The 27,121-nt window shown below is 52.5% G+C and overlaps 2 protein-coding genes across 3 annotated transcripts; both read right to left on the bottom strand.

Annotated features, from left to right (window-relative positions):
- Positions 1-3,254: 3,254 nt before the first annotated feature.
- CRYBB2 (crystallin beta B2) lies at positions 3,255-11,959 on the bottom strand. Its single transcript, XM_038373563.2, has 6 exons — positions 11,676-11,959; positions 10,066-10,134; positions 7,714-7,832; positions 4,983-5,115; positions 4,223-4,365; positions 3,255-3,518 (listed from the first exon to the last, which is right to left on the bottom strand). The coding sequence occupies exons 2-6, from the start codon at positions 10,117-10,119 to the stop codon at positions 3,350-3,352; spliced, it is 618 nt and encodes a 205-aa protein (XP_038229491.1). The 5' UTR covers positions 10,120-10,134; positions 11,676-11,959; the 3' UTR covers positions 3,255-3,349.
- Positions 11,960-16,839: 4,880 nt separating this feature from the next.
- Positions 16,840-23,773, bottom strand: CRYBB3 (crystallin beta B3). 2 transcript variants are annotated; one of them, XM_038373442.2, is made up of 5 exons: positions 23,384-23,773; positions 20,808-20,926; positions 20,135-20,267; positions 19,245-19,387; positions 16,840-17,116 (listed from the first exon to the last, which is right to left on the bottom strand). In XM_038373442.2, the coding sequence occupies exons 1-5, from the start codon at positions 23,456-23,458 to the stop codon at positions 16,951-16,953; spliced, it is 636 nt and encodes a 211-aa protein (XP_038229370.1). In that variant the 5' UTR covers positions 23,459-23,773; the 3' UTR covers positions 16,840-16,950. The 2 variants fall into 2 exon arrangements, with proteins under 2 accessions (XP_038229370.1, XP_038229372.1); XM_038373444.2 differs by lacking the exon at positions 23,384-23,773 and adding an exon at positions 21,442-21,465.
- Positions 23,774-27,121: the final 3,348 nt, after the last annotated feature.

Genomic DNA, 27,121 nt, shown 5'->3' with positions numbered 1-27,121 from the left:
TGGCCGTGGTGTTGGTGGGACTGTACCAGCAGTGATGATAAGACATCCACAGCCGGTACGGAATCAGATGCTGTTAAGTCACTCAATAATCACCCGCCAACCCTGCAATGCCCATCAGGCATAAAGCAAAGGTACAATGGACACACCTTGCCAGAGCAACCCCTTCGGGGGCTCAGAACAAAGACATGTTGTTGCATTTCTATTCCCGGCTTCCTGGCCAGCATACTCAGAGAGAGCTCAAACGTCGATTTTCCACTGCTTGTTACTAGGACGGCTTGAGTTGTTTCAATGTTCCAAGCACCAATCTGACATTTGTACCAACACTCAGGACACTGGGATGGCCCTTCCACAAAGTTTCATTGGTCATTTTTGCCTCAGTGGTGGACACAAATTCCTGGCCATTTTGGCTTGGAGGACAACTGACCACATTGTCACTAGTTAAAAACACCCACATGCCTAACCTAACGTGTTCCCAGCCCTCAGGGCAAACGCCGGAATCCGACTACTACATGTGTTCAGAATTCAGATCCAAGCACAGCAGTGAGTGAGTTCTTAACTCCTGCAGCCCATACCAGGAACTCAGACACTGAGAGATCCAGTGGTGCAGGATGTATGCAGAGATGGCGCCTGATCTCTGGGATACTGTGACAGTCTGCTCAGCAGCCTCCACCCCCTCACCCCCACCTCAAGGGACGGAGGGCCACGTTCAGAGGTAATGTAAGTTAAATCCCCTTTGTGCTATACTTACACCCATATGGCTGATGGCTAAGGCAGTGTGAGTGGGTGAAGTTTGCATGCAATGGCAGTAGTTGCAGGTATTAGGAGGTGGATTTTATTGCTGGATGGAATTGGTTTCAATTTAGCCCCTTCTTCTGGCTGCTCAGTGTATAAATTACACCATTTTAGACATCAGCACGGTGGGTGAGTAGCTAGAAGTGGGGAGGTTTTACACAACCTCTGAATGGGGCTGTCTGTGTTCCAGTTACCGGAAGAATATGCTGGCATTTTAAGAGCAATTCAAGCTATAGGAATGTGCTGCCTTAATTCTTTTTAGACTATGGGGCTTTCTTGCTGTGGTCCCAATTTCCCCTTTTCCAGAGCGCAGCTCTCTTCTGGAAATTGCCACTTGGTCATGTGAAAATGCAGCAACAATCTGAAGCAGCTCCCTTCCATTCCTCCTCCTCATTCCCCCCACCCAGTCATCTCCCAAAGACCATGTTCTCCATTCTAACAGACATGATGCGATCTCATACACAGCACTTCACCCCCTTCGGCCCCCAGCCCCCCAGTCTGCAGGGACAGCAAGGAGCCAATGGAATCACTTAGCGTTTACACTGCTACTGGGAGCCCAGCTTTACAGACAGCTTCAATCAGCTCTTCGGGTTTTCCCTTCAGCTGGGGGAAGGCAGCAAGTAAAACCCAAATCCCAAACACCACCCTCGGTCGCTAGTGACGGGATGGTGGGATACTGTGTTGAACTGGGCCAGGCTCTTAATAACATCTAAATGGTAATGTCACATTAAGCAGCTTTGGGTGAGGCTGAGGTGACACACAGTGGCCACCCAGAGAATCTGGCTTCTTGAGCAAAGACTGCATGGAACAGTTAGTCTACAAAAAGCTTGTAAAGCATCAGACAAAAGCCAGGGAGCAGGGGGCTGACTATCCGGACGCCTTGCCCCACACAACACCCAGGGCATGTGGGTTAGTTCAGAACATCCTGGGCTGGTACTATGTCCAGGAGGAACTCTGGAGAGCTTTTATAGCTCTTGCTATTAACAACACTCCTCTGCACTTCTACAGATGCCTGCACAAGCTTCAGATAAGTCTCACAGCACCCCAGTGAAGCAGGTAATTATTATTTTGGTCCTGTGACCAATGGCAGATGAGAAAGGCCCAAAGAGATTAAGTTAGTTGTCTAAGGCCAGTGGCAGACCCAGAACGAGAACCCAGGAGTCCAGAAGCCAGACTCCTTGCTTTAGATAACACAGCTGCCGAGAACTGCCTGGTTCCTGAATCTATCTGTGGCTCTTACTCTGCTGTGAAAGACAGATCCCTACACTTTAACTGGACAAACAGTTTGGTCTGAAAAAAGGCCGCCCCCCTCCTCCCCTGCCCGGTTTGTTTAGAAGCTCTATTGCATTTGATAACAGACATGCAATAACAAATACACAGAGATAAGTGAGCTGTAGCTCACGAAAGCTTATGCTCTAATAAATTTGTTAGTCTCTAAGGTGCCACAAGTCCTCCTTTTCTTTTTGCGAATACAGACTAACACGGCTGCTACTCTGAAACAGGGAGAGATAGTGAGACACAGAATGGCTGAGACTGCATCCAGGGTGTACAAAACCTCCGTGGAACACAAGCAAGGAGTGATTCTACATTATTCCATGTTTGGCTGCACTTTCTGAGGGAGCCACTAAAGGGGTTAGTCATCTCGACTTCATAGTATTCGTTAATGCAAAGTGATTTCATTACTAGGGTAACTGACTGACAGGGCAAAATTCCTCCCTTGTGCAGCCCCTAACATCAATGGCCTGGGTGAATCTGACCTACCTTCCAACCCCAGCTTGCTGATCTATGGCACTAGCTAGCAGGAAGATGCTCCAGAGTCGTTCTAGGGGTGGCTGACTCTCTTCCTACTGAAATGCACAAAAACGCAGCAGCAACCAAGCTGCTGTACCACTCTGAGGCCCCATGGCAGGGCGTTCGGGCCCAAACCGGGGCAGGCCAAACACCAGAATGGTCCGAAGGCATTGCGCAGGCCGGTCAGTCTGCAGAGTCCTGGACAAACCACAGTTCCTGCTGAATTCAGTAGCTCAGACCCCGGAGGGAATTGCTGTAAGCTCTTGGTTTCCTGCCTTATTCCTGCTGGCTGAGGCCTGGGGTTTGGGCTCCATGCCTTTAATTCTTAATTTTCAGTCACTACTGCCCAGGGGTTGGGGTTGGGGGCAGGGGGACTGACCTGACTCTCAGTGCGGGGGTGGGGAGAAGTAATGACAAGTGTCTTTGCCCTGTGTTAATGCTGGGCCTCCACTCCACACCCTGGGGTCCCAGAGGAGCACATGGGCTCTGAGGAGCTCAGAACTAGCAGCCCCCTGCCAGCACGTCCCCCAGCGCAAACTCAGAGAATCATTTCAAGTGTCTGACGGCCCCGCCGCCCCAAGAAAAGAGGTGCCTGACTCGATCGAGCGTTTGAAACTCAAAGCTTTATTCGGGTGCTTCAGCACCAGAGCAGCATTCCTCACGCAGCGGCATGAGGGAGAGCGAGGCCCCTGGGAAACAGCAGCAGGTCACATAAAACTGGTTCCAGTTTCCTTCTCCTCTGGACACTCAGGAGGCGGGAGGGGCTTCAGTTGGTGGGGTGAAAGGCCCCTCGCTGGTGCCACTGCATATCCCGGATGCGCCTGACGGATTGAATCTGGGGGTGCTGGGCACCAAACTCTGAGCTGTCCTTATAGTCCCCCTTTTCAAACAGGTACTGGTAGCCTCTGTAGCCAGGGTACTGGTATCCGACCCAGCTGCAAAGGGAAAACCAGCCAAGTCAGAGACTGGGAGAACCCAAGTGTCAGAGAAACCCAGCCGGGACAGCACCCAGTGTCTCCTCCCACACAGGCAAGCCCGCCCCTGTGGGTGGTGAATCGAACTCTGTCCCTGGCCTGGCCGGGGCAAGGCGATGTGCCCCAAGGGCTCTCACTAGCACCACGGCGTCAGCCAGCACTGCCCTCTGCTTTAGAGCCATTAAAGCTTTCTTCAAAGCCTCTGAGTGAAAGGGCTTCCCGAACCCAGAGGAGCCACCACCTTGGGGCTGACCCAGCTTGGGAGCTTCCTTCCTGCCCTACTCCACCTGGCTAGGGCACTTGATCCTGGCCTCCTCACACACCTCACTGGCCTCATGAGGCTCCGTGCATCAGGGCAAAAGGTTATTTATTCTCCAGCCCCATCTAGCAACATGTGTTCTTCTGCTCAGCTCCAGGCCCAGGGCAGAGGGCTGAGCAGCAGAGATGCTGACTGCAGGACAGCAGTTGTGCCTGGAGTCTAACCACCTGGTTAGGGTGTTGTTATGGCGATGCCTTAAACTGGAGACAATTCGGGCTCTAGGGCCAGAAGTTGATGCAATCAATGATTCTGATCCTCAGTTCCAAGATTGCAAGTGCAGGGCAAAGAAGACTCCAGTGCCCAGATCCTAACAGGGTCATGTGGACCCACCGTCCCAGGTACTTACGTGCCACTTTGCACCCGTACAGATGACACTTTCTCCTGGTAACCATGAGCATGGAAGCTGGGCACATCATCATCTATTATCTCAATCTTCTTGCCAGTGAAGCTGGGGTTTTCATAGAGGACGATCTTGTGTTCCTGGCTGTCCTGAAGATAGGAGAGATGCGGGGTCAGTGTTAGCAATGAGGCCAGGCACCTTCCAGGGAAGTTATCAGGAAGTCGGAGAAGATGGCTCAAGCCTCCAAACAAAATTCAAGTGCATAGAGAGTGGGCCCAGGTCAGCCTAGTCAGGAGGAGCTTTGCCTGCTCACAGGAGGTGGAATGCTGACTGTGAGCAGACCTGTATAGTGATCATCCTTAGCCGTTCACCAACAAATTTCGGAAGTGGCAGGTTACCCCATAACTGTTCATTCTAGGGTTCCCTCAGACCTTCCTCTGAATCATCTGGCATTGGCCACTGTCAGAGACATGACACTGGCCTAGATAGCCCCTGGTCCGACCTAGTAGGACATTTCTTATTTTCCTGTGGACATACAACTTTTCAGTGGAGATCTGTGCATAGCTATATTCACAAATATGGCGACTGCAGGAGCTGCAGGCATTTGAGGACACAGTGACTTGTCTTTTTGAAAAGTTCAGAACAGCTGGTTTTGTCCAGGATTTTGGCTCCAGTTCTCAGTCTGAGGGGATCCCAGAAAAGGCTCATGATCAGGTCTTTGCCTGACCAGATTATACTGACAGGAGTCTGACACAAGCACTCTCACCACTTTGATGGGTCTCAGGGTGCCAATGGTGTCGCTCCTCCGGCTGTTGGTCCAGGAATCCCAGCGGGGATACTCGCCCTTTTCAAACACAAACTGCTCCCCTTTGCCATTTGCCTGTTCGTAGCCAACCCAGCTGGAAAAGAACAGAGTACAAACATTGGAGATAGATGGGCAATGCACCAGAAACCTCCATTTCTGAACCATCCCCAAAGTCCTCATCAGGTGGCCAGAGAAACAACCCTTTTGGTGTTTGCCTGGAGGAATCAATTGGCTTCCTGGTTATTTATTTACTATACTGGGTGTGTCTCTAAATTAAAAGCTAAGTGGTATTATACTGTTCTGCCACAATGTGGCAAAGTGTGTAAAATACCTTATTTAAGCTAATCTTAGCTACACCCAACAGGACATTAAAGGATCATATGATGAACACATCTGGTGTGTATGTAAGCTCTGTAACCAGGCCATATCTGGTACGGAAGAATGACATGGTGTCAGAAGTAAACTAAGAACAGAAACAGAAGTAAAACAGCTACAACAGTTGCAAACCCAAGGAACAAAGCAACAAAGGTTGCAGGATCTCATCAATCTGCCACTCTTCAGTGCCCCAGAGAACTTCAGCTTTGACAAACCTTCATAATAGACATATGAAACAATGTTTTGCAAGATTTTGCATTGCTATCAACCTCCACAAAGCAACTCGAGATATAGAAGTATCTTCTTTAATTAGTACTATGGGGAAGTAGACAGAGCACATATTTAAATATTTTGACTTTGCTATAGACAGTCACAAAGATGACTATGAAAGGGTTCTGTCTATGTCTGATGCATACGTTATATGTGATTTATGAAAGCATGTTTTTACCAGAGAATTCAAGAACCAGGGGAAAATGTTGAATGTTTTGTAAGAGCTCTGCATACATTGGCTGAAAACTGTGATTTGGGAGAATGCAAAACATGAAAATATCAGAAACAGGCTGGTTATTGGGTTAACAGACAAAAACCTCTCACAGCAATTACAACTGAAGAGAGTTTTAACCATAGTCCCAACTATATTGAAAGCAAAGCTGTCTGAGCTGGTGAGACAGCAAAACCAAGAGCAACTTGCCAAACCTGAAAAACAAGAAGCTACCTTAGAAGCTTTTAACAGATGCAGCCTGAGTGCTTAAAGCCATTACTATAAGACTCCTGAGGTGAGCAGAGAACTCCCAGGCTAAAAGGAACAAATTCCAATCTACGTTCACAAGATGTGGAAAAAGTCACATCCCAAGATATGATGCATGTCCAGCCAGAGGCACACGGTGTAATAAATGCATGAAATATGGACATTTTGCAGCTATTTGCCACACCAAAGATGTCAGGGAGTTGACTCATATTACAGATAATCCAGAGTCACTGTTTCTGGGATCTATCAAAATGACACAGAACCTGCCTGGTGATGAAACTGAATATTCACAGCAAGACTATTGACTCAGGAGCTGACATCACAGTCATCTCAAAAGGGACTTACAATCACCTTCAAGCCCCCCCAGAGCTGAAGTCACCTGGCTCAGCTCTGACTAGCCCTGGAGAGATTCTGATCTACATGGGCCAGTTCACCATGGAAACAACATACAAAGACAAAAACTTTGCATTCAGAGTGTATTGGATCAAAGGATCAAAGACCAACAACTTTCTCAGTGGCAGCCATGACAAGCCTAGTGAAAAGGTAGAAGTCAATGGAATATTTGGCAATACTGGACTTTGGGAAGGAGATCAAATACAAATCGACTTCAGAGACAATACTGAGCCATACAGCATACAAACACCTCTACCAGAGAGACCATGGAAGAGACTAGCTGCAGATATAGGCAAGTTCAGAGGACATCATTTCCTGGTCATTGTGAATTATTGTTCCAGCTGTGTAGAAATAATGAACTTGAAAGACCTAACATGTCATGATGTTATCAAGAAACTGAAGTGCACTTGTTCTCTATGTTAAAATGCAAGTGAGGAATAAGTCTATGTATGGTAGAGCCTGCAAATCTCTCCTTTTAAGCATGCCAGGCACCTGTGACTCTGCTGATTGGTCCAGCTCATTCCATATTGTTACTTTGACTTTATGGGCCAAATTCTGGCAGACACAGTGCATAGACATTCATCAGAACCAGCACCACCAGCATGGAGCATGAGTTGGCAGCCAGCCCACTGTATCCTGGCTCCCCAAATAACACAAAGCCTGCCCAGCAGCCCCACCCTGCCCCCCACAACAGGAGCTGTCCCAGGGATCTACGGAACAGGGATGTTATACAGATTTAGAGAGATCCTGTTCCTGACCCACACACGAGCCTTATGTATGCTCCTGGCACAGAGAGAGAGCGAAAGAGAGAACTGCCAGCCAACTGGGTGCAGAGCTCCACCCGTGTGAGGTCATTGGAGTAAATAAGTTCACGAGGACATCAACGAGGGCTGAGTCTGGCCCAGCATCTGTCAGCCTAGGAGGTGTTCAGGGATTTCTTTCCATAACTCCACCCGGGTTCAACCGCTAGGACCTCTCCCAGCTGGGGAAGCCCGGGTGGGGTTAGGGGGACAGGGACGGGACGTCCATTCAGTAACTTACTTCTTCAGCTGATCTTGTTTTATGCTGAACAGTTGTTTCAAAGTCACTATCACAACCTCCCCTGTCTGACACATCTACTGGCCCAGACTCACCCAAGTGCTTCCATTCCCACCATCCCACATGCAAGATACATACGGTCCAGAGTGTACTAGGATGGAGCCAACTTTCTCCATTCCCGCCTCCTTCAAATTGGAACAAGCTGCATTAAGTTCATGGCAGCGACCTTGGAAATTCTCTTGCTCAAAGACGACAATCTGACACCCAGAGAGAGAGAGAGAGAGGAGAACAGCAGCTTAGAAAAGGGGAGTTGAACCCCTGCCATCCATCCTGCCCGCGAGCACAGGGGTCAGTGCAGGACTGTTCCCTACAGTACATTCCCTTGTGATTTCTCTTCGCCAGTGTAGGGAGGAGAGACTCTGGCAGCTCCATCGATTCTGTTTGCACCTGGGATGGTGGAGGTTAGAGCTGGAAAAGCACCATTTACACCAGTCCATTCAGCCCACATCCCTCAGGCAGGTCAAGAGTCTTCCCTGCATCTTCAAGTGTTTGGCCCAGGCTCCTTTAAAAGTGCCAAGTGACTCCCAGCATGGCCCTGGGGGAGGGCTCTGGATACCCATCCTAAACTTTGGTTTCTTCCATTTCTCTGAGTTACAAACTACCCCAAAGAGCCCGCTCCTTGGTCTTGGTCCCTGCAGAGTGTTCTATGTCTCTTTGATGGTTATTATAAAACTTGGGCCAAATTCAGCCCCAGTCCAACATCATTTTCTTTCGTGAACTCAGAGCAGGCATCACTTAGCCCATTTACCATGGACCTCAGTCATTTTTGTAGCTCTTCTCTGAATTCCCCAACTCAGCCACATCCTCCCAGCACCCAGGTGCCCTGTGCTGAGCCCAGAGTTCGCAATGAAATTACCGGCTATGGCTGGGTTTTCAAATTTGGCTGAGCGTCCTCAACAATTGGCTTTCAAGTCACAGATCTACTCCAACTGTGGCAATCTTTCCTTGCCAAAGCGATTCAAGCCCCAGCGACAGAGCCCGGGGCTTAGGGGTGGGCGTTACATACTAACACGTCGTCCGGCGAGCTGGGCTCTGTCCGGTCAGCACACATTTGTGGGTCAGTGGAGCAGAGAGAGGAAAATCTGTGGTGTCTGCACCCGAAACAGGATGAGGGCTGAGCCAGCTCCACTGAAGCCAATGGCATCCATTCCAACCACTTCTGTAGGGGGTGGATCAGGCCCCGAATGAGGGAAAGGTACCTGCCGACTTGAGCAGGATTGTCACCCCGAAGTCAGAGTTCACAAACAGAGTCCCTGGGTCCCAAGATGAGAATAATGTGAGGTTGGGGCTTTCCCCCTCGCACATACAGGACTCGATCCCTTTTCTAATACATGAGGTCCCACCTTTTCCTAGGCTGCAATGAGACACTGGTGGTTGGCCCATGCCAGCTGACTCGGGCTAAGGTACTGTATAATGGTGGTGTAGACATTTGGGCTCATGCTGGAGCCCGGTCTCTAGGACCCTGTGAGGTGGGAGGGTCCCAGAGCCAAGACTCCAGGAGCTGGGGCCTTAAAAGTAAACACCAAATACCCCTGGGAGACTTACAATAAATTCACAAGAATTAGCAACACTGAATAGTTCTGACACCACCTTACCCTGCCCCCCCCCAAGCCTCCTGAAAATCCCCCTTCCTGGTATTTCTCCTGGCTCTGACAAGTCAGATCCATCAGTATACAGATCAAAGGAAATGTTTGACACAGTACCGGGCTCAAAGACAGCTAATCTTGGGGCACTGTTTCATTTCCTTATGTACAGGCAGGTTTAGGAATTACTTTTTGCAAAGCACTGCTGCAGTTCATGCAGAGGCTTTGGCTCTAAATTTGCAGGATTTATATATTTTCCTTTGGGGGTCCCCCGCTTAGGAATGGCTGTTCAATAGGTCACTTGCTCTCATGCTTTCCTATGAGGCCCCAACAACACAGGGAAGGCTTGGAAAGCTGCTTACTACTGAACTGGGAGCAGCTGGAGTGGGGAAGCCTCTTTATTTTGTCCCACAGCTCTGGATTCTTGCATCCTGGAGGAGAGCCTCTGTGTGGGGAGGAGGTGATGGCATTTGGTGCTGCCATGAATGCTAAGCAGCTGCTTATGGGATGGCACTAGGGCTAAGAGGTCACTGCCTAGCCTCCCGGCTGCAAGGTCACTACAACATTCCTAGCTGCTATATGAAAGGCAGAGGGGATTTTTAGGTACAAGGGCAAGCAGCTGCTGCTTAGGGGAAGGCGTTCTAAGCAGCTCATCCGTTCATATTCCAGCCTGCTCCCTCAAAGAGGGGAAAGCACCTCCTGGCATGCACGAAATTGGGGTAATGGATATGTGCACACACATTTTTACGCATACCCTCGTTTATGCTTCTTGGGACCATATCGCGGTACAAACCCAGCTACCGCACAGAGCACTCACTGCTCAGCATTAAGAGAAGCACGCACTGACCTTGGAGCTGCTTTGCTGTTGTTTAGAGGCTGGCATCTGATGGTCTGACGCCATTGTGAAACTGAGCACCTGGGAGGGAAACTCAAACGGTTAAACGTTGGTCTTGATCATTATAACCAGAATCCTGTTTGGGTTTGTACACCCGCACCCATCCCTCCCAGCCCAGTGCTCTGCGGCGAGCCTCTCCCTTCACTTGATTGGCCAATAAACACCCGAGGAACCCACTGGAATTACCAACACTGGGGGCTTCTAAGCACGGTTTCCCTTGAATCCGGGTGGAGCAGGCCCAGTGGTGGGGGAGGGCCTCCTTCACCCATCTGAACTGTATCTCTGTGATGGGAAGAATTCCCTGGTGCTGGAATTTGTGCTAAAGCTCTGGGCTTGCATAGAATACAATGACTCATCCGAAGCGGGGAGAGAGACCGTACAAACCAGCTGCAAAGGGATCGTGGTGGGAGCAAAAACTACAAACTGCGGCTCCCTGGATGCTATGAAAAGGCTGGAGGCAAGTGCCTTTTATAGCATTGGTTCTGTATAAACATAATTAGTGCTTGCCCAACAAAGGCAAGTGTGCTAAAATACACCACCTTAGAGTCACAAGGGCAGTGTAGCGGGACCCCGGTACGGGGGCGGGAGTGGACTGGCTTTGCCCTGTAGGACTCTCCAGCCTTCGTACCACATCAGCCAGAGTCCTGTATTCTTCAGACATGAGTCTCTGGCTCCATGGCAGAGTACGGAAGGTGACAATCTGTGCACTGACTTGCTTTGGTATGGGGCCAAAAACCAGTCCAGGCCCATCTTGCGCCATCAAGCATTACAAAGTCTCCATTGGTTTCAGTTGGGAGTTCAGCTCAGAGCCCCTTCAGCTGCTGGCCAGTCCTTACGCAGGCAAACTCCCAGTGAAATCAAGGGGAATCGACTTGCAGTTGGCCTGAGGAAAGCTTGCATGAGACCCTCCAAATTTTGTCCCAAACAATATTAACAACAATGCAGAAGGGGTGAGCCACATGGGCTTTGCCTAAACATTTAAGGGCTTGGCTGAAGCAGTTCAAGTTTGTGAAGCTTTCTCCACCACCCACCTCAGCAATTTAAACCCCAGGGAGATCCTAACCTGCAGGGCAGCCGGGACTGTGTGTCCAGGAAAGATCAATCCCAGCTTCCCTGGTTGGCACCAATGGAGCTGCTGATGGTGTGTGGCACACAGCATCGTTGAGCAGGATGGAGCGGCAGTGCGTCCTTCTCTGCCCCGCCCAGGACAGTCTCCCCTGAAAGGAACTCGTGCCCAGTAATGGTCAAACACGAGGAATTTTCAAAGCCACCACATTTGAGTAGGCTCAAAGTTATGTGAAACAAGTGATACCTGCTAAAATTCAATTAAATAAGGGTCAGGCTCCTGACCAGTCATGAAATCACTGTTGCTGTATGCGACCAAAACATTGGTATCCTCTCTTATTCACCCTCCTGGACATACACCCCCGTACAGTGCTGGGCATCTCTTTATTGCATTAATGCTATTAATGCTATTAGGTTGGTCTTCAGACATGCGGCTTTGGATTGCAGTGGAAACAAAACCAAAACCAAAAGAAGGACAATAAATAGAAAATTCTTACCAGTTATACCAGTACCCGCTTGAGCCAGTGAAGGGGCTGCAGCCGAGCAGCAGAATTTATACTGCACCTCAGCAGAATGGTGCCAAAACTATTTACAAAACAGTTAAAGCATGCTACAAAGGGAAAATGCCGGATAAAAGCTCAATGAAAACCAAGGTCAGCTGATCCCCAGCAGCCATTGTCTTGCTAAACCCCCAGCTGCAGAATTATTTCATTAGCTTTCACATTTGGAGCAGCCTGCTTTGTTGGGTGTGTTGGCCAGGAGATTTAGAGTTTGCACGCATCAGCCGAACTCAGGCCAGGCCCTAGACCCTCGCTTTCAAAGAATGCGACCGCCAGCCCTGCTTCAGGATTTTTGGAGCCAGAGACTTTATCCCTGAAACAAACTGACATCCCCGCCCCACGGTTAGAAGTACAAAAATTGCTGAAGTCAGCTGGCTGCGTGCACAATAAATAACTGGGCCTTTCAAACCAACAGTAAATGTCTACTGTTGCCAAAGTCATTACTTTCAGCAGAAAGAGAAAGCTGTGTATGTAATGCTTTAAACATAGCGCCGAGAGCGCAAAGTGGGGCAGAGATGGTTGTGGTGTGATGTGTGTTAGGACAAGGAGGAGACTGACATGTAAACCTAGTACTTTCCAGTGCTTTCTGTGCCAGGATGCAAAACAAAGCTACAGACCAGATTCTAATCTCGGTGACTCTGGTGTAAATCTGGAGTAGCGCCATTGAGTCACACTGCATAAGGAAGATTAGAATTAGGTCTGCAGAACACAGGTGGCTTTCCCTTCTGCCTCAGAGATGGCTGCATTTCAGCAGCGCTAGAGACATACAGTTGGTGAAACCCGTTGGATTCTTCAGGACTGAAGGCCTTATAGCAAAGTATAGTCCAACAGCTGCTCCTTGGAATGCCACTGGACAGGGTGCACCGGCAGAGGGGCAGTGGATGCAAAATTAGAGATGATTTCTTTTAGAAAAAACCAAACACTTCTTTTAACTAACCAGCCTAGGAAGCATCGTAACTATGCCTCATGCTGGGTAACGCGATCTTCTTTTTCTCTGTCAACTCCTTTTTGAGCCTCTGACTACAGCCTAGCAACTCCCAAAGCTCAGCACCTCTGCGTGGAGCCAAGGTGATGTATCAGTGGAAATAAACCTGAAACACATCCATGCGAGCGCCCCTGAACAAAGGCAGAGACCAGCAATTGCATGAACATGTCATCCTGGAAGGGCTGGCAGGAAAGCTGCCTTTCCGATGTTGATCTTTGTTTGGATACAAGTCACTAGTGAGCAAACAAAGAAGTGTCCGTGCTGGGAACAGAAACTTCTCAGGGATTCCAACAAGAAACCAACAACCTGAATCCCCTTTCTGTCACCAATGTGACTGAGTTGAAGTTGACGGCGTTATGCCAGCTAAGACTGTGATGAGCAAGAAAAGAGTCAGGTCCCTGCCCCATGTGCTATAGCCACCCAGTGAGAAAAATTCCTATCGTAGGAGCTCAGTGCCGCCCTTTATGCCACATGAGAAGTGGGCAGGAAGGCTCTCAGAGGGTTTGCACAGCAGCCAATATTCTCAGTGGTATTGCCACTAAACTCAGGTGGGGCGTGATGGTGGATGGGAACCAGAGTGGTGTGGTTTAAATATCTAGTAACTTATGAACTGCCTGGGCTAGCAAGACATTCCCTGGCCTAGACAGGTCATTTTTGACCATCCATTTAATGGCTCATGCCATTGACAGTCAACTACGTGGGGAATAAGAAATGGGGAAGAAGCAGGGCTTAATTTTTAAAGAAAGGTGTCAGGGATCAAGCAATTCTTTTGCTTTTGTAACTGGTGCAGCAAGCCCGGAGGCGCCGGGGCCCTGAACTGCCAGACTTAGAGGCACTGGGGCTCAGCCCTGGCACAAATTAAGCACAGGGAGGAAAGAAATGCAGGATAAAGGCACTGATATCGTAGCAGAGTTCTGTGCTGCAACACTTTTTGTACACAGTCTCATTCTCACCTCTTTCTGCCGTGTGGTCTCCCTTCATCTCCACAAGGGCGCAAGACAGTAATTTTCTTTCCTGTTTCTCTCAGGCGCAGGAGATCAATCTGCTTATTTAGTATAGCAGGTCCTCATGCAAACTCAGAGCTAAGAACTTGGGAACAACCTAAGCAGTGAAGGCAGGTGACCAGCAGACCCGTGGAATTGTTACCGGCTCTGTATGAAACCTCTTCCTCCTTTGGGTCTCTGACATGAATGCAGCTTCCCCCAGCCCCCGAGCGAGTCACATTGCTGTAGCCTGGGTCTGGTCAATGCAATCTGGGGCCCCCAGAGAGAATCTGCTTTGCACAGGACCCATGGGTCTCCTGGCAGGCAGAGGAGAAGTGCCCTCCTGCTAGAGAGGGGCCGCTGTGGTTAAACCAAGCCTGGGTGAGTTAGTGACAGTGCCACATGGCGTCCCGCATGGCGCTCGTCATTTCCATGCTAGGGTGGTCACGGATGCGATGCTGCAAGGTGCCACGTTGCACTCAGTGAGCATCGAGGTTGCTCAGCATCTCTCGGGCTTTACCCATCCTCTTGTCAGGCAGGAACCATGGGGTGAAGAGCTCTGCCAGGTGAGGCTGTTGCCTGGCAACCTTTAGCGCCAGTGAAATTGCCCATTTCGGAGGAACCAGAACAGCCCTTGATACGTTACCATTTCGGGTGGCTCTGCCTTGGGCAGACTCGGGTGAAAGGCTCCTCCTCCCACTGCCAGTGCACTGAGCCGCCCAGCTGCTAGAAAAGAGATGAATCTCGGGCCTGCGCCACATCTTAGGGGAAAGTACCCACTCCGCCATCCCCTCTCTCCTTCTGAGGGACTCTGCCGCCAGCCAGCCGGACGCATGTCTCTCCAAAGGGCGCTCCCTGCTCTGATGGGCGGGGGCAAGACCCTGCTGCGAATTCCTTTTGAGGGCTTTCCCTGCAGGTGCTGGCTGCCTGTGTGTGACGGGTTCCCCCCAGGGTGCTACTTGGAACTGGGGTATCACTGAGCACGCCTGACCCACCAGCCTAGGCTCCCTTTACACTGTACTGCTGAAGCAGGCCAGCCAAGCCCTCCCTCAGACTTCAGACTGCACTTTCCCAGCACACAGGAACACACAGACTCTGAAATCAGCTCTGCATGGAAAGCCCCAGCTAAGAAATTGCCCAGCACTCAAGAGCACCCCCCCCCCACGGGGTGTAAACCCAAAATTGTATCGTCTTGCACTGCACAAAGAACTATACAGTGTAAGCTCATGACATTCGCCCCCTCCCTCAATGTGGCGGAAGATATGCACAAATCCCCTTCCAGTTATGAATTCCACAAACTGGTTTTAGAGGAAAAAAACAAGTTTTTGTTTCTTAGATGTTTACAGCACTCATCTTGGTCGAGGATTCAGTGAAGAACAAACCCTGATTATATCACTCCCCTGCCTTAAATAGGTTTTACATATGGCGGGAATCCTTTGTCTTCCAGTGTGGTTCCCACCACTGATCAGTGGCAAAGTACTAGCATTATTCATGGAGTCCAGTATCAGGTGACTTGCTCACATGATCTTGCAGCCATAATGCAAAGGCCATTTGCAGCATCCCCAAGAAGGTTTTCCAGGAAAGTGGGAGATTAGCATCGTCAAAGACCTGTTGTTTTCCTTAATGGCCCTTCCAACCAGCAATCTAGACTGATTGCACTCTGTGTAGTGAGCGTTCCCCAAGTGTAAACGCATTTGTAGTAGTTACAAGGACAGTATTTCTAACTTCAGATACAAAAATGATACATGCATACACATAGGATAATCGTAGTCAGTAAATCAACCTTTCCAAGGACACCTCACATGACCCATCTTGCATAAAATACATCTTAGTTATGCCATAATCATATTATAACACTAGCTCTATGAAGAATATGGGGTGTAATGCCACATGGTGCTCACAGCGTAACATCTCGACACTGGTCAACTGTCCCACTTAGAGTTCCCCATGCAGTCCACGCAAGCCAAGTGGCTTGAGAGAGGCAGTCAGATCCTAAAACAGCCTGGGATCATTTGTAATGCAAGTAGCTGTGACTGAAATGTGGGGAAATTGCAGTTCTTGCACCGCCCCCTTCTCTGCAGCCAGGTACCTCGGCTGACAGCCAGTAACTGAGCTCCGCAAACCGCCCGCGTTCCCATCTCCACCACTTTGGCTGCCCCCTCCCCAGCGTGGTCGCTCTATGAGCTGCCACAGCAACGGCATCCTGATTTATAGTCACTCAAATAATTCAGCATTGTTCTGTACTCAGGGGCTGTGCTAACACAACTGGCCTTCCCTGAGGGCGAGACCAAAAGGCAAATGCAGGGGTGTCTGCTATGACCTTTGCAATCCTGTTTCTCTTTAGGCTGCGGTTTTGCAGAAACCCCTCTCTCTGATATCACATACAAAGCAACGTTCCAGTAGCTGTGAGGAGGTGCCCATGATACATTCCCCAGGAGCAGGCACTCGGGTTGCCATCTCGTTTTGCATGCAGGCAGCGTGAGCTCTGCAAAGCGGCAGCTTAAGGTGTGTTATTTTTGGAACGCTGCAGTTTATATGTAACAACTTGCACGCTTGTTCTTTTCTCCCTTTTGTTCCATAGCTTCTTGTTGGGCACAGTCTGCTGCTGAAGAGTCTAGCCGCCCAGACAGCTGCTCTGCCCCTCCTTAGGGTGTCATGGAGGCCTCAGCTTAGTTGGCATCAGGGGCATTGGGGGGCAATGCTGGTTGGGGGTTCATGCTGTGGAGTGATGGGGAACACACACCAGGGATTTGTCTGGGGCCGCAGGTACCTCCCACACTGCGCTAGCAGCAGCAGGACATGTCAGGCCATCTGCTCGTGGAAGCCCATGTAGGCCAAGCTCACCATCGAGGTGAGAGCTCAGCCTGTGATGTGGGGCCCGTACGCGTGGGGGAGAAGGCAGCGCTCAGCACTTCTCAGCCTTTCCCATCCTGGGCCTCCCTCACATCTAGCCAGGCCCCCGTCCCACTCGGGCAGGGTGGTCATGCCCCCTCCAGGCTGGGAACCCCTGTGCGATGCCAGGAGGAAAGGAGGGCAGCCCTCAGAGCTGCAGCATTGGCGCCTGCCTGCAGGACACAGCCCTAGCCCAGCGGCCGACTTGTGAACACAACACTGGGACAAGCCAGGCCACAGCAGCCTCCAGCTCTGAGCTTTATTGAGAAGATTTGACACAAACACGGCGAGTTATAAATCACGTCATCCTCCTCTTCCCCGGCCGTGGATGCACAAGACGCCGGCGTCCCCTTCAGCTGGTCTCAAAGCAGCCATGTTTGTGCCACTGCTGGTCCCGGACGCGGCGCACAGACTGGATCTGGGGCTGGTTGGCGTCCCAGTCATTCCAGTGCTGGTATTCGCCCCTCTCAAAGACGTACTGGCGGCCTCGATAGCCAGGGTATTCGTAGCCCACCCACCTGCGGGAGAGGGAGACAACCCTCAGCACATCAGACGGGAGCTCCAGGCAAGCTCCCCAGCGGGGGCTGGCTGGCACAGAGGGGGCAGCCCTGGCTCCCAGCCATAGCGTCGCTGCTTCACATGCACGCCCGGTGCCTCCCCCATGGCTGTGCTGTACCTGGCCACGGAGCTGGTGCTGCTCCAGCCCCCGCCGTGGGCCCAAGGACACCAAGGGCCTAACTGGTTACATGAACAGTTTCTGGGCAGCGTGGGACCTGCCTGGCCTGGCCAAGCCAGGCTAACGGGGGCTGGAACAGGCTCAGTGGTAGCGACGGGGGAAGTCGTCACAGGGATAGATGATGTCGCCTCCCTCCAGCACTACCGCTGTACCCTAGGTGCCAGTCGGGCCAGCCCTCTATTTCACCCCATGTCGCAAAGTGCGGGGGGGGGCACCTCAGCACCATGCCCTGGTCCTGCCCCCCAAGACGCCATACTGCCCACCCAGGGCCTGGCAGCACATGCCTTGCCTTCGCACCTTCTGCTTTCCTGAGTCAGTCGGGCCTTTCCCTGGCTGCCCGAGCCACTTGGAGCCAGCCTGGCGCCCCGGGGGACAACAAAGCTGCATGGACCTGGTGCTCAACAGCAAGAGTTGTCATCCCTGGGAACCTGTCTGCGGCTCATGCCAGGGGATAATTAAAGGCATAAGCATAATTCCCAGATGGGCTGGAGCCATTTCTCATTCCAGCGACGACGGCAGGGAGAGAGATCAGGCCCAGGGGGAGGCTGCCCCCGAACTCATGCAGGGACCTCCAATACAAGTCCCAGGTCCTTCTCTCCCCCACCCGGCGGGGCAGGCTGCTCTTTGCAGCCACAGAAAGGCTGTGTCAACCTGCTGCTGCCCCAGCAGAGTTGGAGGCCAAGGGCCATTCCCCCATCAGCACGGCTCTGCTCAGGCCTCCTGCTGTCCTGTGCACCCCTGCTGGGGGCGGGGGAAGGGTGTCACGGTGCAGCTGCTAAATAAGGCCACAGCAAGCACAAAATGGCAGATGCCCAAAGCTCCAGGAGGGAATGGTGGCATGCCCAGCAAGGAAGGGGCAGGAGGTCTGGGGGAGGTCAGGTGTGTGTGTTATGCCCCAGGAACCAGCAGGGCACAGAGAACGGGCAGCAGCCCCCAACCCCTACCCACCCACATGGACCAGAACCATAGGGACTTCCCTTTCCCAGGGCAGGCATCAGCAGGTCAGGAAGTGACACCCCCCCTCCCCACAACAGCCTAGGGACACCAGTGGAATGTACCCCCCCCCCCAAAGTGAGGAGTTCTCACTCGCCCTGACCCTGGTCTGGCAGGGCCAGGAGGCCGGGGATGGGGAAGGGCTGAAATGTTGCAGCCAAAGTCTGGGTGTCCAAGGTGAAAATACCTGAGAACAGACCAGCACTGAATCATGATCCTAGCCTCCAGGGCAAGCCCAGCCAGGAAAGTCCCCTGCCCCAGGCACGCAGCCCTGCTTTCCTTCTTCCATCGGTTTGTTCAGGCTCTTGGCCCCATAGCTGGGGCACCCACCGCCAACTCAGAAACAAAGACAAAGCTGTGCGACCCCTCCCCCAGGGACGGGGAAAGAGCTCTGGGCACCTGGGATCTGTATCTCTGCGCCCACCCTAGAACATCCCCCAGGCAGTTACTGCCGTGCAAAGCCTGGGTGTAGCCCATGCCCCCAAGGAGCTGCTCTGTCCAGCCTCCGGGCCATCACTGACCGGCCAGCTCCGGGCCCTGAAGGCTGCCAGACCTGGGCAAAGGGGGCACATTCTGCTCCTGTCTCTCTTTGGTGCGGGTGGTTTGGTTGATGGCTTGCTCAGAGTTAGGGAAGAGTTTTCACCCCTGCTCACTGAGTTGGATACAGTTTGTATCAGGCACCACAAGCCCCTGGGACAGGGCTGGCAGGTCTTTATTTTGCTATTAATTGAAACCTGCGCTAGTCTATGTAACCCTGTGTTCCTGGCCCCGGCCCCCCACCACCCGCCGCCTCCTGTCTGTAATTAGCACGTCACTTCTCTGGGGCAGTGTCCCCTAGTGTGTGTACATCCAGCGCCGGCTCGGCGGGAGGGTAAGAGCGGCGCTTCGGCGGCTGCCCCGGGGGTCTCTGCCCTTACGTTCCCTTCAGTGCTTTGACGCTGGCCACCCGGTCCTGGAACCCGTGAGCCCAGAGGCTCGGCACGTCGTCGTCTACAATCTCCATCTTCCTCCCGTTGTAACCGGCGTTTTCAAAGAGGTGGATTTGGTGCTCGCCGCTGTCCTGCAGTGGAGACATCCAGCAAGCGGCTCTCCCGCTGCCCTGCCACCCAGCCCCGCCCCAGGGACCGGCCGCAGCCCCTGCTGTGGAGAAGCCGGCCACGCCAGCCCCGCTTGCCCACCTTGTGGCGATCTCCCTGGGGGAGGCTGAAGGCCCCCGCGGCCCCGCTTGCCCCAGCTGTCGAGGGCGGGAAGTGCCTCCACGCCCAGCCACACCGACTGGACGGAGCAGGGGGCACGGGTGGCCTGGCAGACGCCAGGGCTTGTTTCTGGGCTGGGAGCGCCGCGGTGGGATCCAGACCAGCCCGGTGCTACCTCGGCAGATCCCCGGCTCCGCTTGGCGACAGGGGCCGGGAACAAAGCTGCCGACGGCCAAAGAAACGCGGCGGAGCGAAGGGCCCCCGCCCTTCCAGCTGGGGAGAGGCAGGCCCCAGCCCCCCGAGCTTGCTCAGGGCCGAGCTATGCAGGGGAATGGAGTCCGGAAATGGGGGCTCCTGCCCCAGGCTCCGTGGTGGGGGCTGAGAAGGGAGGGGGGGTTAATAGCCCGGGGGCGCGGGTCTCCTCCAGGGCAGGGCCCACAGGAAAAGCATCTCACTGAGCCACGTGGGGCTCCAGGCTCAGGATAACCCCCATCCTGAGCCTCTGCTGTGCACCCCCGCTGCCCCCGCCCCGCACGGGGGTCCCACGCCTCTGGCTCCCCTTAAAGGGGTTCTCTGGGGCTGCCCCCCAGCTCCGCGCCGGCCCCACTCACAATCCGCAGGGGGCGGATGGACATCAGACGGTCGCTGCTGTGGCTGCTGGACCAGGAGTCCCAGCGCGGGTAGGCCCCCCTCTCCAGCACGAACTGCTCCCCGCAGAAGGCCTGGCGTTGGAAGCCCAGCCACCTGCAGGGAGAGGCCGGTCAGCGCGGGGGCGGCTCTCACACCAGGGCGTGGGGACTCCCACTCCGGGGCTCCCCGCCCTGCCTCCGCTCCGGCTGCTGGCCCGGACCGGACCGGACCGGCCGGGTTTTTCAGAGGGCGTGTAGCAAACCCCGTCCCCCCACCGGGCGGGGGGTTCCCCGGCAGCAGCTGCTGCGGGCAGCCTCGGAGAGGGATGGAATTTAACGAGCCGAGCACCCCACAAGGGCCCGGGATCCCTGCCTCCTAGGGTCAGCCCCTCGCACAGGTCTGGGGGCGAGTCTTCACTTCACAGCCCAGCCTCCAGCCTCCAGCCTCCTGCCGCCTGGGGCTGCCCGGTCCCTGCACTCCCAGCACCGGGTTTGCGTTTCCCAGACTCGTCTCAAGGGTGCGGAACAAGGGCCCTGTTAGCAAGAAACTCATCCTCCTTCTTTGCCGGGGGGCCCTGGCCCTCTCCCCTCCTGCATTGGAAGGGCACGGCCCGCCGCCCTCTGGGGGGCTCACCCGTCCGCTCTCTGTACTTACGGGCCTGATTCTACCTGGATCGATCCCACTTTCTCCAGAGCTTCCTCGGTCACGTTCGGCGTTTCCTCTGTCAGCTCTCGCTTCTTGCCCTGGAAGTTCTCCAGCTCGAAGACGGTGATCTGAAAGGAGAGGGGACGCTCTCAGCCCTGCACTGCGGCGGCCTGGCCCGAGCCGGGAAGGGGAGCTGGACCCCCGGCCCCGCCGGCAGAGACAAGCCCCGATGGGCGGGTGGAGGCGGAAGGAGGAGTCCCAGCACCTGCCCTTCAGGCCACTGCTCAGCCAGTCTGCTCCCCCTGCTCCGGCACCCGTGGGGGACCCCGGGCACTTCGCTTCCAGAAAGCCAGGCCTGGCGCTGGTGATAACTCAGCTGGACACACACACGCACACTTCAAACACAAAGAGCAGCCGCGCAGGCTGGGTGACTAAATCGCCCAGTTCTGCCTTTGCTTGCTCGCCAGTCTCCTTACAGCTGAGCCTGGCGTCCCGGGCTCTGCCGCAAACCGCTCGCTCCCCCGCCGGCCCGTCGAGCCGCCCCGGCTCGCTGGAGCCCGACGAGTCGCGCTGCGCGGTCGCTGGGCTGCCCTGCGAGCGCTCTGGTTCCGTCCACCCCCGTCGACGGCTCGTCCCAACCCACCAACGGCATCTGCAGGGAGGGCGAGCTCCGGCATCGCCGATCTCCGGCGAGAGGGATGGCTCTGGTTTGAGCTTAATAGCCAAGCACTGGCCACGGAGCGTCTGTTGAACGCAACAGGGCGCGATAGCTCATCGCTGCTTGGCTGAAACACCGCCCGCCGAGCCCATGCCTGGCTTCAGGGTCATCGATTCAAATGCAAGACCCAAGATCCACTCCGCTCACTCCAACCGTTCACCTGGGACTCTGCTCTGCTCTGCGGGTTCCTGCCCCAGGGGCGGGTTCATTGTAAACAGTTTCCTACGCATCACTCTCTCTGGGTCCATGAGCTTGTTACCTGGCTCAGTAACCCTGACTAGCCCGGAATGGGTTTAATTTTCACCCGGGGTCTGCGGGGCTGAGCGGCAGCCAAACCTCAAACCCAACAAAACTCCACAGGGTTGGGATTCGGTAACAAATTCAGACGGAGCCTTGGGGGCTTCGGGAACCCTGAATTTCAGAGTCGGAGGCTGAGTTAGAGGCCTCTGCAGTGGAACCATTCCCGAACAGGCGGGTCCGCACACTCTCTACCTGGCAAATGGGCAGCTGCCAGGGAGTTTCACTTTGGGCGTCACTGAAGCCTTGGTGCGAAAGATCGGACGGACCTTGGAGAAAGGAGTCCCCGCAGGAAAAGGGCCCACGGACTGAGAACCCAACAGGGCTCACCCCAAATGTGCCAGCTCCTTCCTTTCCCAGGAGCCTCTTTCCAGCCCAAGCTGCCGGCAATTAGCAGAAATCTAGGCCCCGGCGCAGTGTGAGCCCAGGGAAAGCCATTCGGCCTCCCGTCGCCCGAACGCTGTTGCAGTGAAGGTGAGTCCCAGGGCCCAAACGGTCTCATGGGTCTATTCCTCTCTCCCAGCTTCCCTGGCCGAGAACAGCAGCAGAGCATGGTGCTGGTCACCCGTGTCCTCCAGCTGGGGGGAGCGCGCCTGCCCCTGCAGAAGCGGGGGAGGCCGCAGACTGCTAGTAAGCGGCCGATTCCCTGTGGCAAGTGGGGTCTTTGTCTCAAAGGATGGGTAACGACTGCTTCTGACATTACACTGAGGGCTACCGAGCGCAAGCCCATCAAGGGTTGTGAGTTCAGTCCTTGAGGGGGCCATTTAGGGATCTGGGGCAAAAATTGGGGATTGGTCCTGCTTTGAGCAGGGGGTTGGACTAGGTGACCTCCTGAGGTCCCTTCCAACCCTGAGAGTCTATGATTCTATAATGTGCCTCTTTCTCCGGCACCCCGCACTCCCTCTGGAGACCCTGTACGTTTCCCCAGGTACAACACCGACCCATTGCGCTAGCACCTAGTGGACGCCACGGGGACCGGACGCTGCCCTCTTCCTTCGCACGGTGCAAGACGGAGAAAGGAAATGCAGCACCCCACAGGAGCTGAAGGGCTGAGCTGATGTTCCTTATTCACAGCCCTCCTACACACGCAGCAGAAACCCCGACGGGCGAGGTCGCATTTGCATTTATCATCAGGGACTTTACCACCACTCCACTTCAACAGAATTACGCTTCAGGCAAATCTAGCAAAACTCGGCGGGGCTATAGAACCTGCTTTCTTTGCCAGCCAGATAATAAAAGCTAAGCAGCTGCAACCGCGAACGGGTTACCCGGAGAGGCTTGGGGATCGAGAGACCCTGCGGAAAGCATCTCCGCTTTCCAGCAGCCTGCCTGGCAGAGGTACCAGTAGTGACGCATCAGAACCGCTCTGGCACGCAGGGAACAGGGTTAGCGCCGCACTGGGTCAAGCGATAACACGGCGGCGCCGGAAGGCTCCAGGCCGCTCGCCGGCTCCCAGGCAAGCTGCAGCCCTCCGCGTCAGCGAGCGAGTCCACTCCGGCGCCGGGTATGTTTCAAGGGTGAGCTGGAGCAATACGCAGGGTTAGTCTGTTACTGGCCATCGCTTTTGTACCTTGAAAGTGCCACCTATTTCGCCAAGGCTCTCCCCGGCAGCCAGTGGCTCGGGGGGACTCTGCGGTTCAGTCATGGCGCCTGAAAATCCCAAACGGAAAAACGTTAACGCTGTCACCCTAACAAAAGCTTTAAAACTATGTTATCAAAAGTTACAGCTGCTGCTTCTCCTTCTGGCTTTCCTTGGGAGAACAAGCATGAGGCTGGGCAAAGAAGCACATCTGTGCACTGTCTTCGTAAACCCGCTGATCCATTCTGAACATCCCCCCTGGCCTCCTGCATAACACGGGCCACAGACCCTCAACCAGCGATCCCTGCATGGAGCCCAGTCACCTGGGACTGCGTTAGAAAGAGCCGCGACAAAGACTGAAAATGATGGAGGCCGTCACCGCAAATCCCTGGGGAGCGATTCTGGTGGGTAATTCAACTCACTGTTACAAATCCGCCTCTTATTTCCAGTTAGAGTGTGTCTAGTTTCAGCGGGCAGCCGTTGCCTCAGGTTAATGCTTCTCTCCCTTCTTGTGCAAAAAGCAATCCCACCTGTAATCGCACCACAGCACAATCCCACCTGAGAGGTGGGACCGCCGGGCCCCTTGTAGGCACGCAGCTGCTTCAGCGACGAGCGCTAGGATAAGACCCAGGCCAGACACATCCATTGTCTTTTCTGAGCATCCTTAAGTCAGAGCTTCTGACTGGAATGTGCCACAGCTGACTAACTTTTCCTCCCACCTACCTCCCCCAACTGCCCTCTTTTTAAAGTAGTTTTAATTTAACAGGGCTTGGAGGAGCCAGCGGGCAGGGAGAATAAACACACCGAGTTCAACTAGTGTCCTGGTTAATTAAAACCCCATGGTATCATTTCTCCCAGATTTTAACAAAATATCCTGTACAATAAAAGACCTTTTCTAAAACTCCTGTGCTAACTGCTAAAAACCCTTCCAATTCAAGCAGAGATGCTGCCACTACCTCTTCTAGAGTGTTTCTGTTGTGACCGAGCGGGATCAGGGGACAGCACTATTTATGAGTTGTTTCTGAACAGGGCAGCACATTTTGATGCTGATGCAGCAGGCATGTCTACTGAATTCCAGCCATTAGATTTCACTGCAATAGCAAGGGCTTGCCGCGGACCATGGAAACATTATTCAAATTTCTTCCGGCTTTCCCTTAAAAATATCCCACTCATTTTGCAAAAGATTAATATTGAACTTCGCATCAGCATGTTCCCATTGCTCCTTGCCAAATTCTCTGGAAAACTCCTCCTCTGCAGTTTATTGATGTGTTTACACTAAAACCAAGGACAGAGCAAGGCAAAATGCATACAAAATAGTTACAGTATGTTTCAGGCTACAGAGCAAGGCAAGGCCTGGGGTCTCCAGCCTATGCTGGCTCTGTTGTAGCTCTGGTGACCTGCAGGCTCTTTATCCCAAAGTATTGGAAGGTATTTTGAGGTAGTGTTGCCCAGTGGATAGGGCACAAGACTGGGAATCAGGAGACCTCATTTCTGTTCCCAGCTCTGACACTGATCTGCTGGGTGGCCTTGGGTCAGTCACTTTCCTTCTCTATGCCTGTTCTTTCCTGCCTTGTCCGTCTTGTCTATTAGATAGCAAGCTCTTCAGGGCAGAGGCTATCTCTATCTAGGTGCCTGTACAGTGCCGCCCCACTCTCATTAGGGGGCTCAAGGCACTACTGGCAGGCACGGAAGTGATCTGGAGCCTATTTGCAGAGCACAGCTATTGCATTACACGAAATGCTGCTATAGACCTAGACCAGCTGCTTTTCACTCCCTGGAGCCCAATGGCTCCACATCACCAGTATGCTCCATCTCAGCAGCTGCGGTTCACGTTCCTATTCACAGGCCAATACTGCATATCACTCTGGTTGGCCTGGGCCCAGTTAGATTGCAGAGCAAAGCCGGCACGGCTGTAAGGACACAGGCCTTCAGGTTGCCAAAGAGACCCATCTGCCCAAGTACCCAAGGTTAACAGGCTGTTCCTTACACCCTTCCCAACCATCTGTCTCTTTGGGGGTCTGTGGAGCTGCCAGGACTTTTGATAGCAGTGGTTCTGCTGCAGGTGCTGGCAGGGCCTACACGGTTATTGGCCTTAGAGCTGGGCAAACTATTCATAGCAAAACAACTTACGAGACAAACGTAATGAAACAAATCACTGAAGTCACTCCATTATTTGCCCCAACCTTGGGTGGTGGGCTTTTGCTTTAATTTTTGTTTGTTATTTGAAGAGTTGGTGTCAAAGCTGGGCACTCCCTTGTCACACCAGCCTGCGTGGGAAATAGGGTGTCAGACAGGAGAGGGAAACAGAAAAGCATTGGAATAAGGCACCTACTGCAGCATTTCTCCGTGTTTCCATTGTGTTCATGGGAAGCATCATGGGAACTACAATATCACTAACGTGCCTCAGAACCGGTCAACTCTCTGTCTGAGACCAAGATACCATGGCAAGAAGCAGGGTCGAGGATATGAAGAATTTCTATGGCGGTATACTCCACATGATGGTTAATAAGAACTGATGCATCTTAGAATTTTATATGCCTGCACATCCCGGTAGTATCTAAATGGGGCAGGGGAAGGTGAAGTTCCCATTTCAAAAGGTACTTCTGTCATTTCTATTTTCAATATCACTTCATATCAGGCAACAGACAATCACATGCAAGAGTAAAACTGGGTTGTGAGAGAGATTAGACAATGACCAGATTTAATGGGAGAATAGCTATGCTGCGAATTGTGGTATGCTGGGATAATTAAAATGTCTTAGCAAAGCAAAAGCATCCATTAAATACAACTGGCCTCCAAGCTTTGTACTCTAATTTATTGTCATTGTTTGAATGCAACACATTTTGTACATGCAAAGACCCACCATAGACAGCGGTTTACTGAAGTTCGCTTTTATTGCAGTTCCTTTTCACATTTTCATCTGCTTTTCTATTGATATGAAAACTCTTAGTTGTAAAATATAAAATTACTTCTGTACAGAATACTCGGAGGAGGGACTGGAATGGGATTCATTTGTGTCTTTTACCAAACAAGATACTGTAATTTTCTCTTTTTTTTACTTTAAAAATATAGGTATTTTCCCATATGTTCATTTTCTTGGTAACATCTTCACTTACATTTATTTTTCCAATGACTAAAGTGCCCCCAAATCCTGCTTCATTTGCCAAGTTCATGGAATATGCACATAGATAAGGCAGTTGCAAACCATCACAGAGGGTAGGGATAATGTATTGACTGATTCTTCTTTCCTAGCAGAACTCCATTTCCTCTGGCTGTCAGCTTCTTTAATCCCTCTGAGAAATGCTCACAGCACTGTTAGAAAATAACGTCGTTTGTAAATATCTGGCAGCGCTAAACTTGGAATCACAGTCATACAAGTATATACACGACAGAATATCTGTACAACTTAGGAAACTATGTAGTACAAAATATCTTCTATAGCATAACATTTATTCATTGTGTGATCCATATTTACATGTTCTATAAGGCTATGCAGAATGATATAAAAGTTTTTATCTATACAATAGCTTCTTTAACAGGCTTGATACAGTCAGCATGTTCAATATGGTAAGAAGAAAATACATAAGCCACACGACCTTCCCCTTCTCTCAAAATCCCTTCAGTAGGATGAAAAAATCATGTCAACACATATTTTGGTAAAAATATTTTCAACTGAGGGATAGCATGGGGTGGGGGTGGGGGTGGGACAGACCAAACAGGGGTTTGAAG

This window comes from Dermochelys coriacea, chromosome 15, assembly GCF_009764565.3.
Source record: "Dermochelys coriacea isolate rDerCor1 chromosome 15, rDerCor1.pri.v4, whole genome shotgun sequence".
NCBI classification, from domain to species: domain Eukaryota; kingdom Metazoa; phylum Chordata; order Testudines; family Dermochelyidae; genus Dermochelys; species Dermochelys coriacea.
Note: the sequence above shows the minus strand (reverse complement) of the source record. Positions and strands in the feature narration are given on the sequence as shown.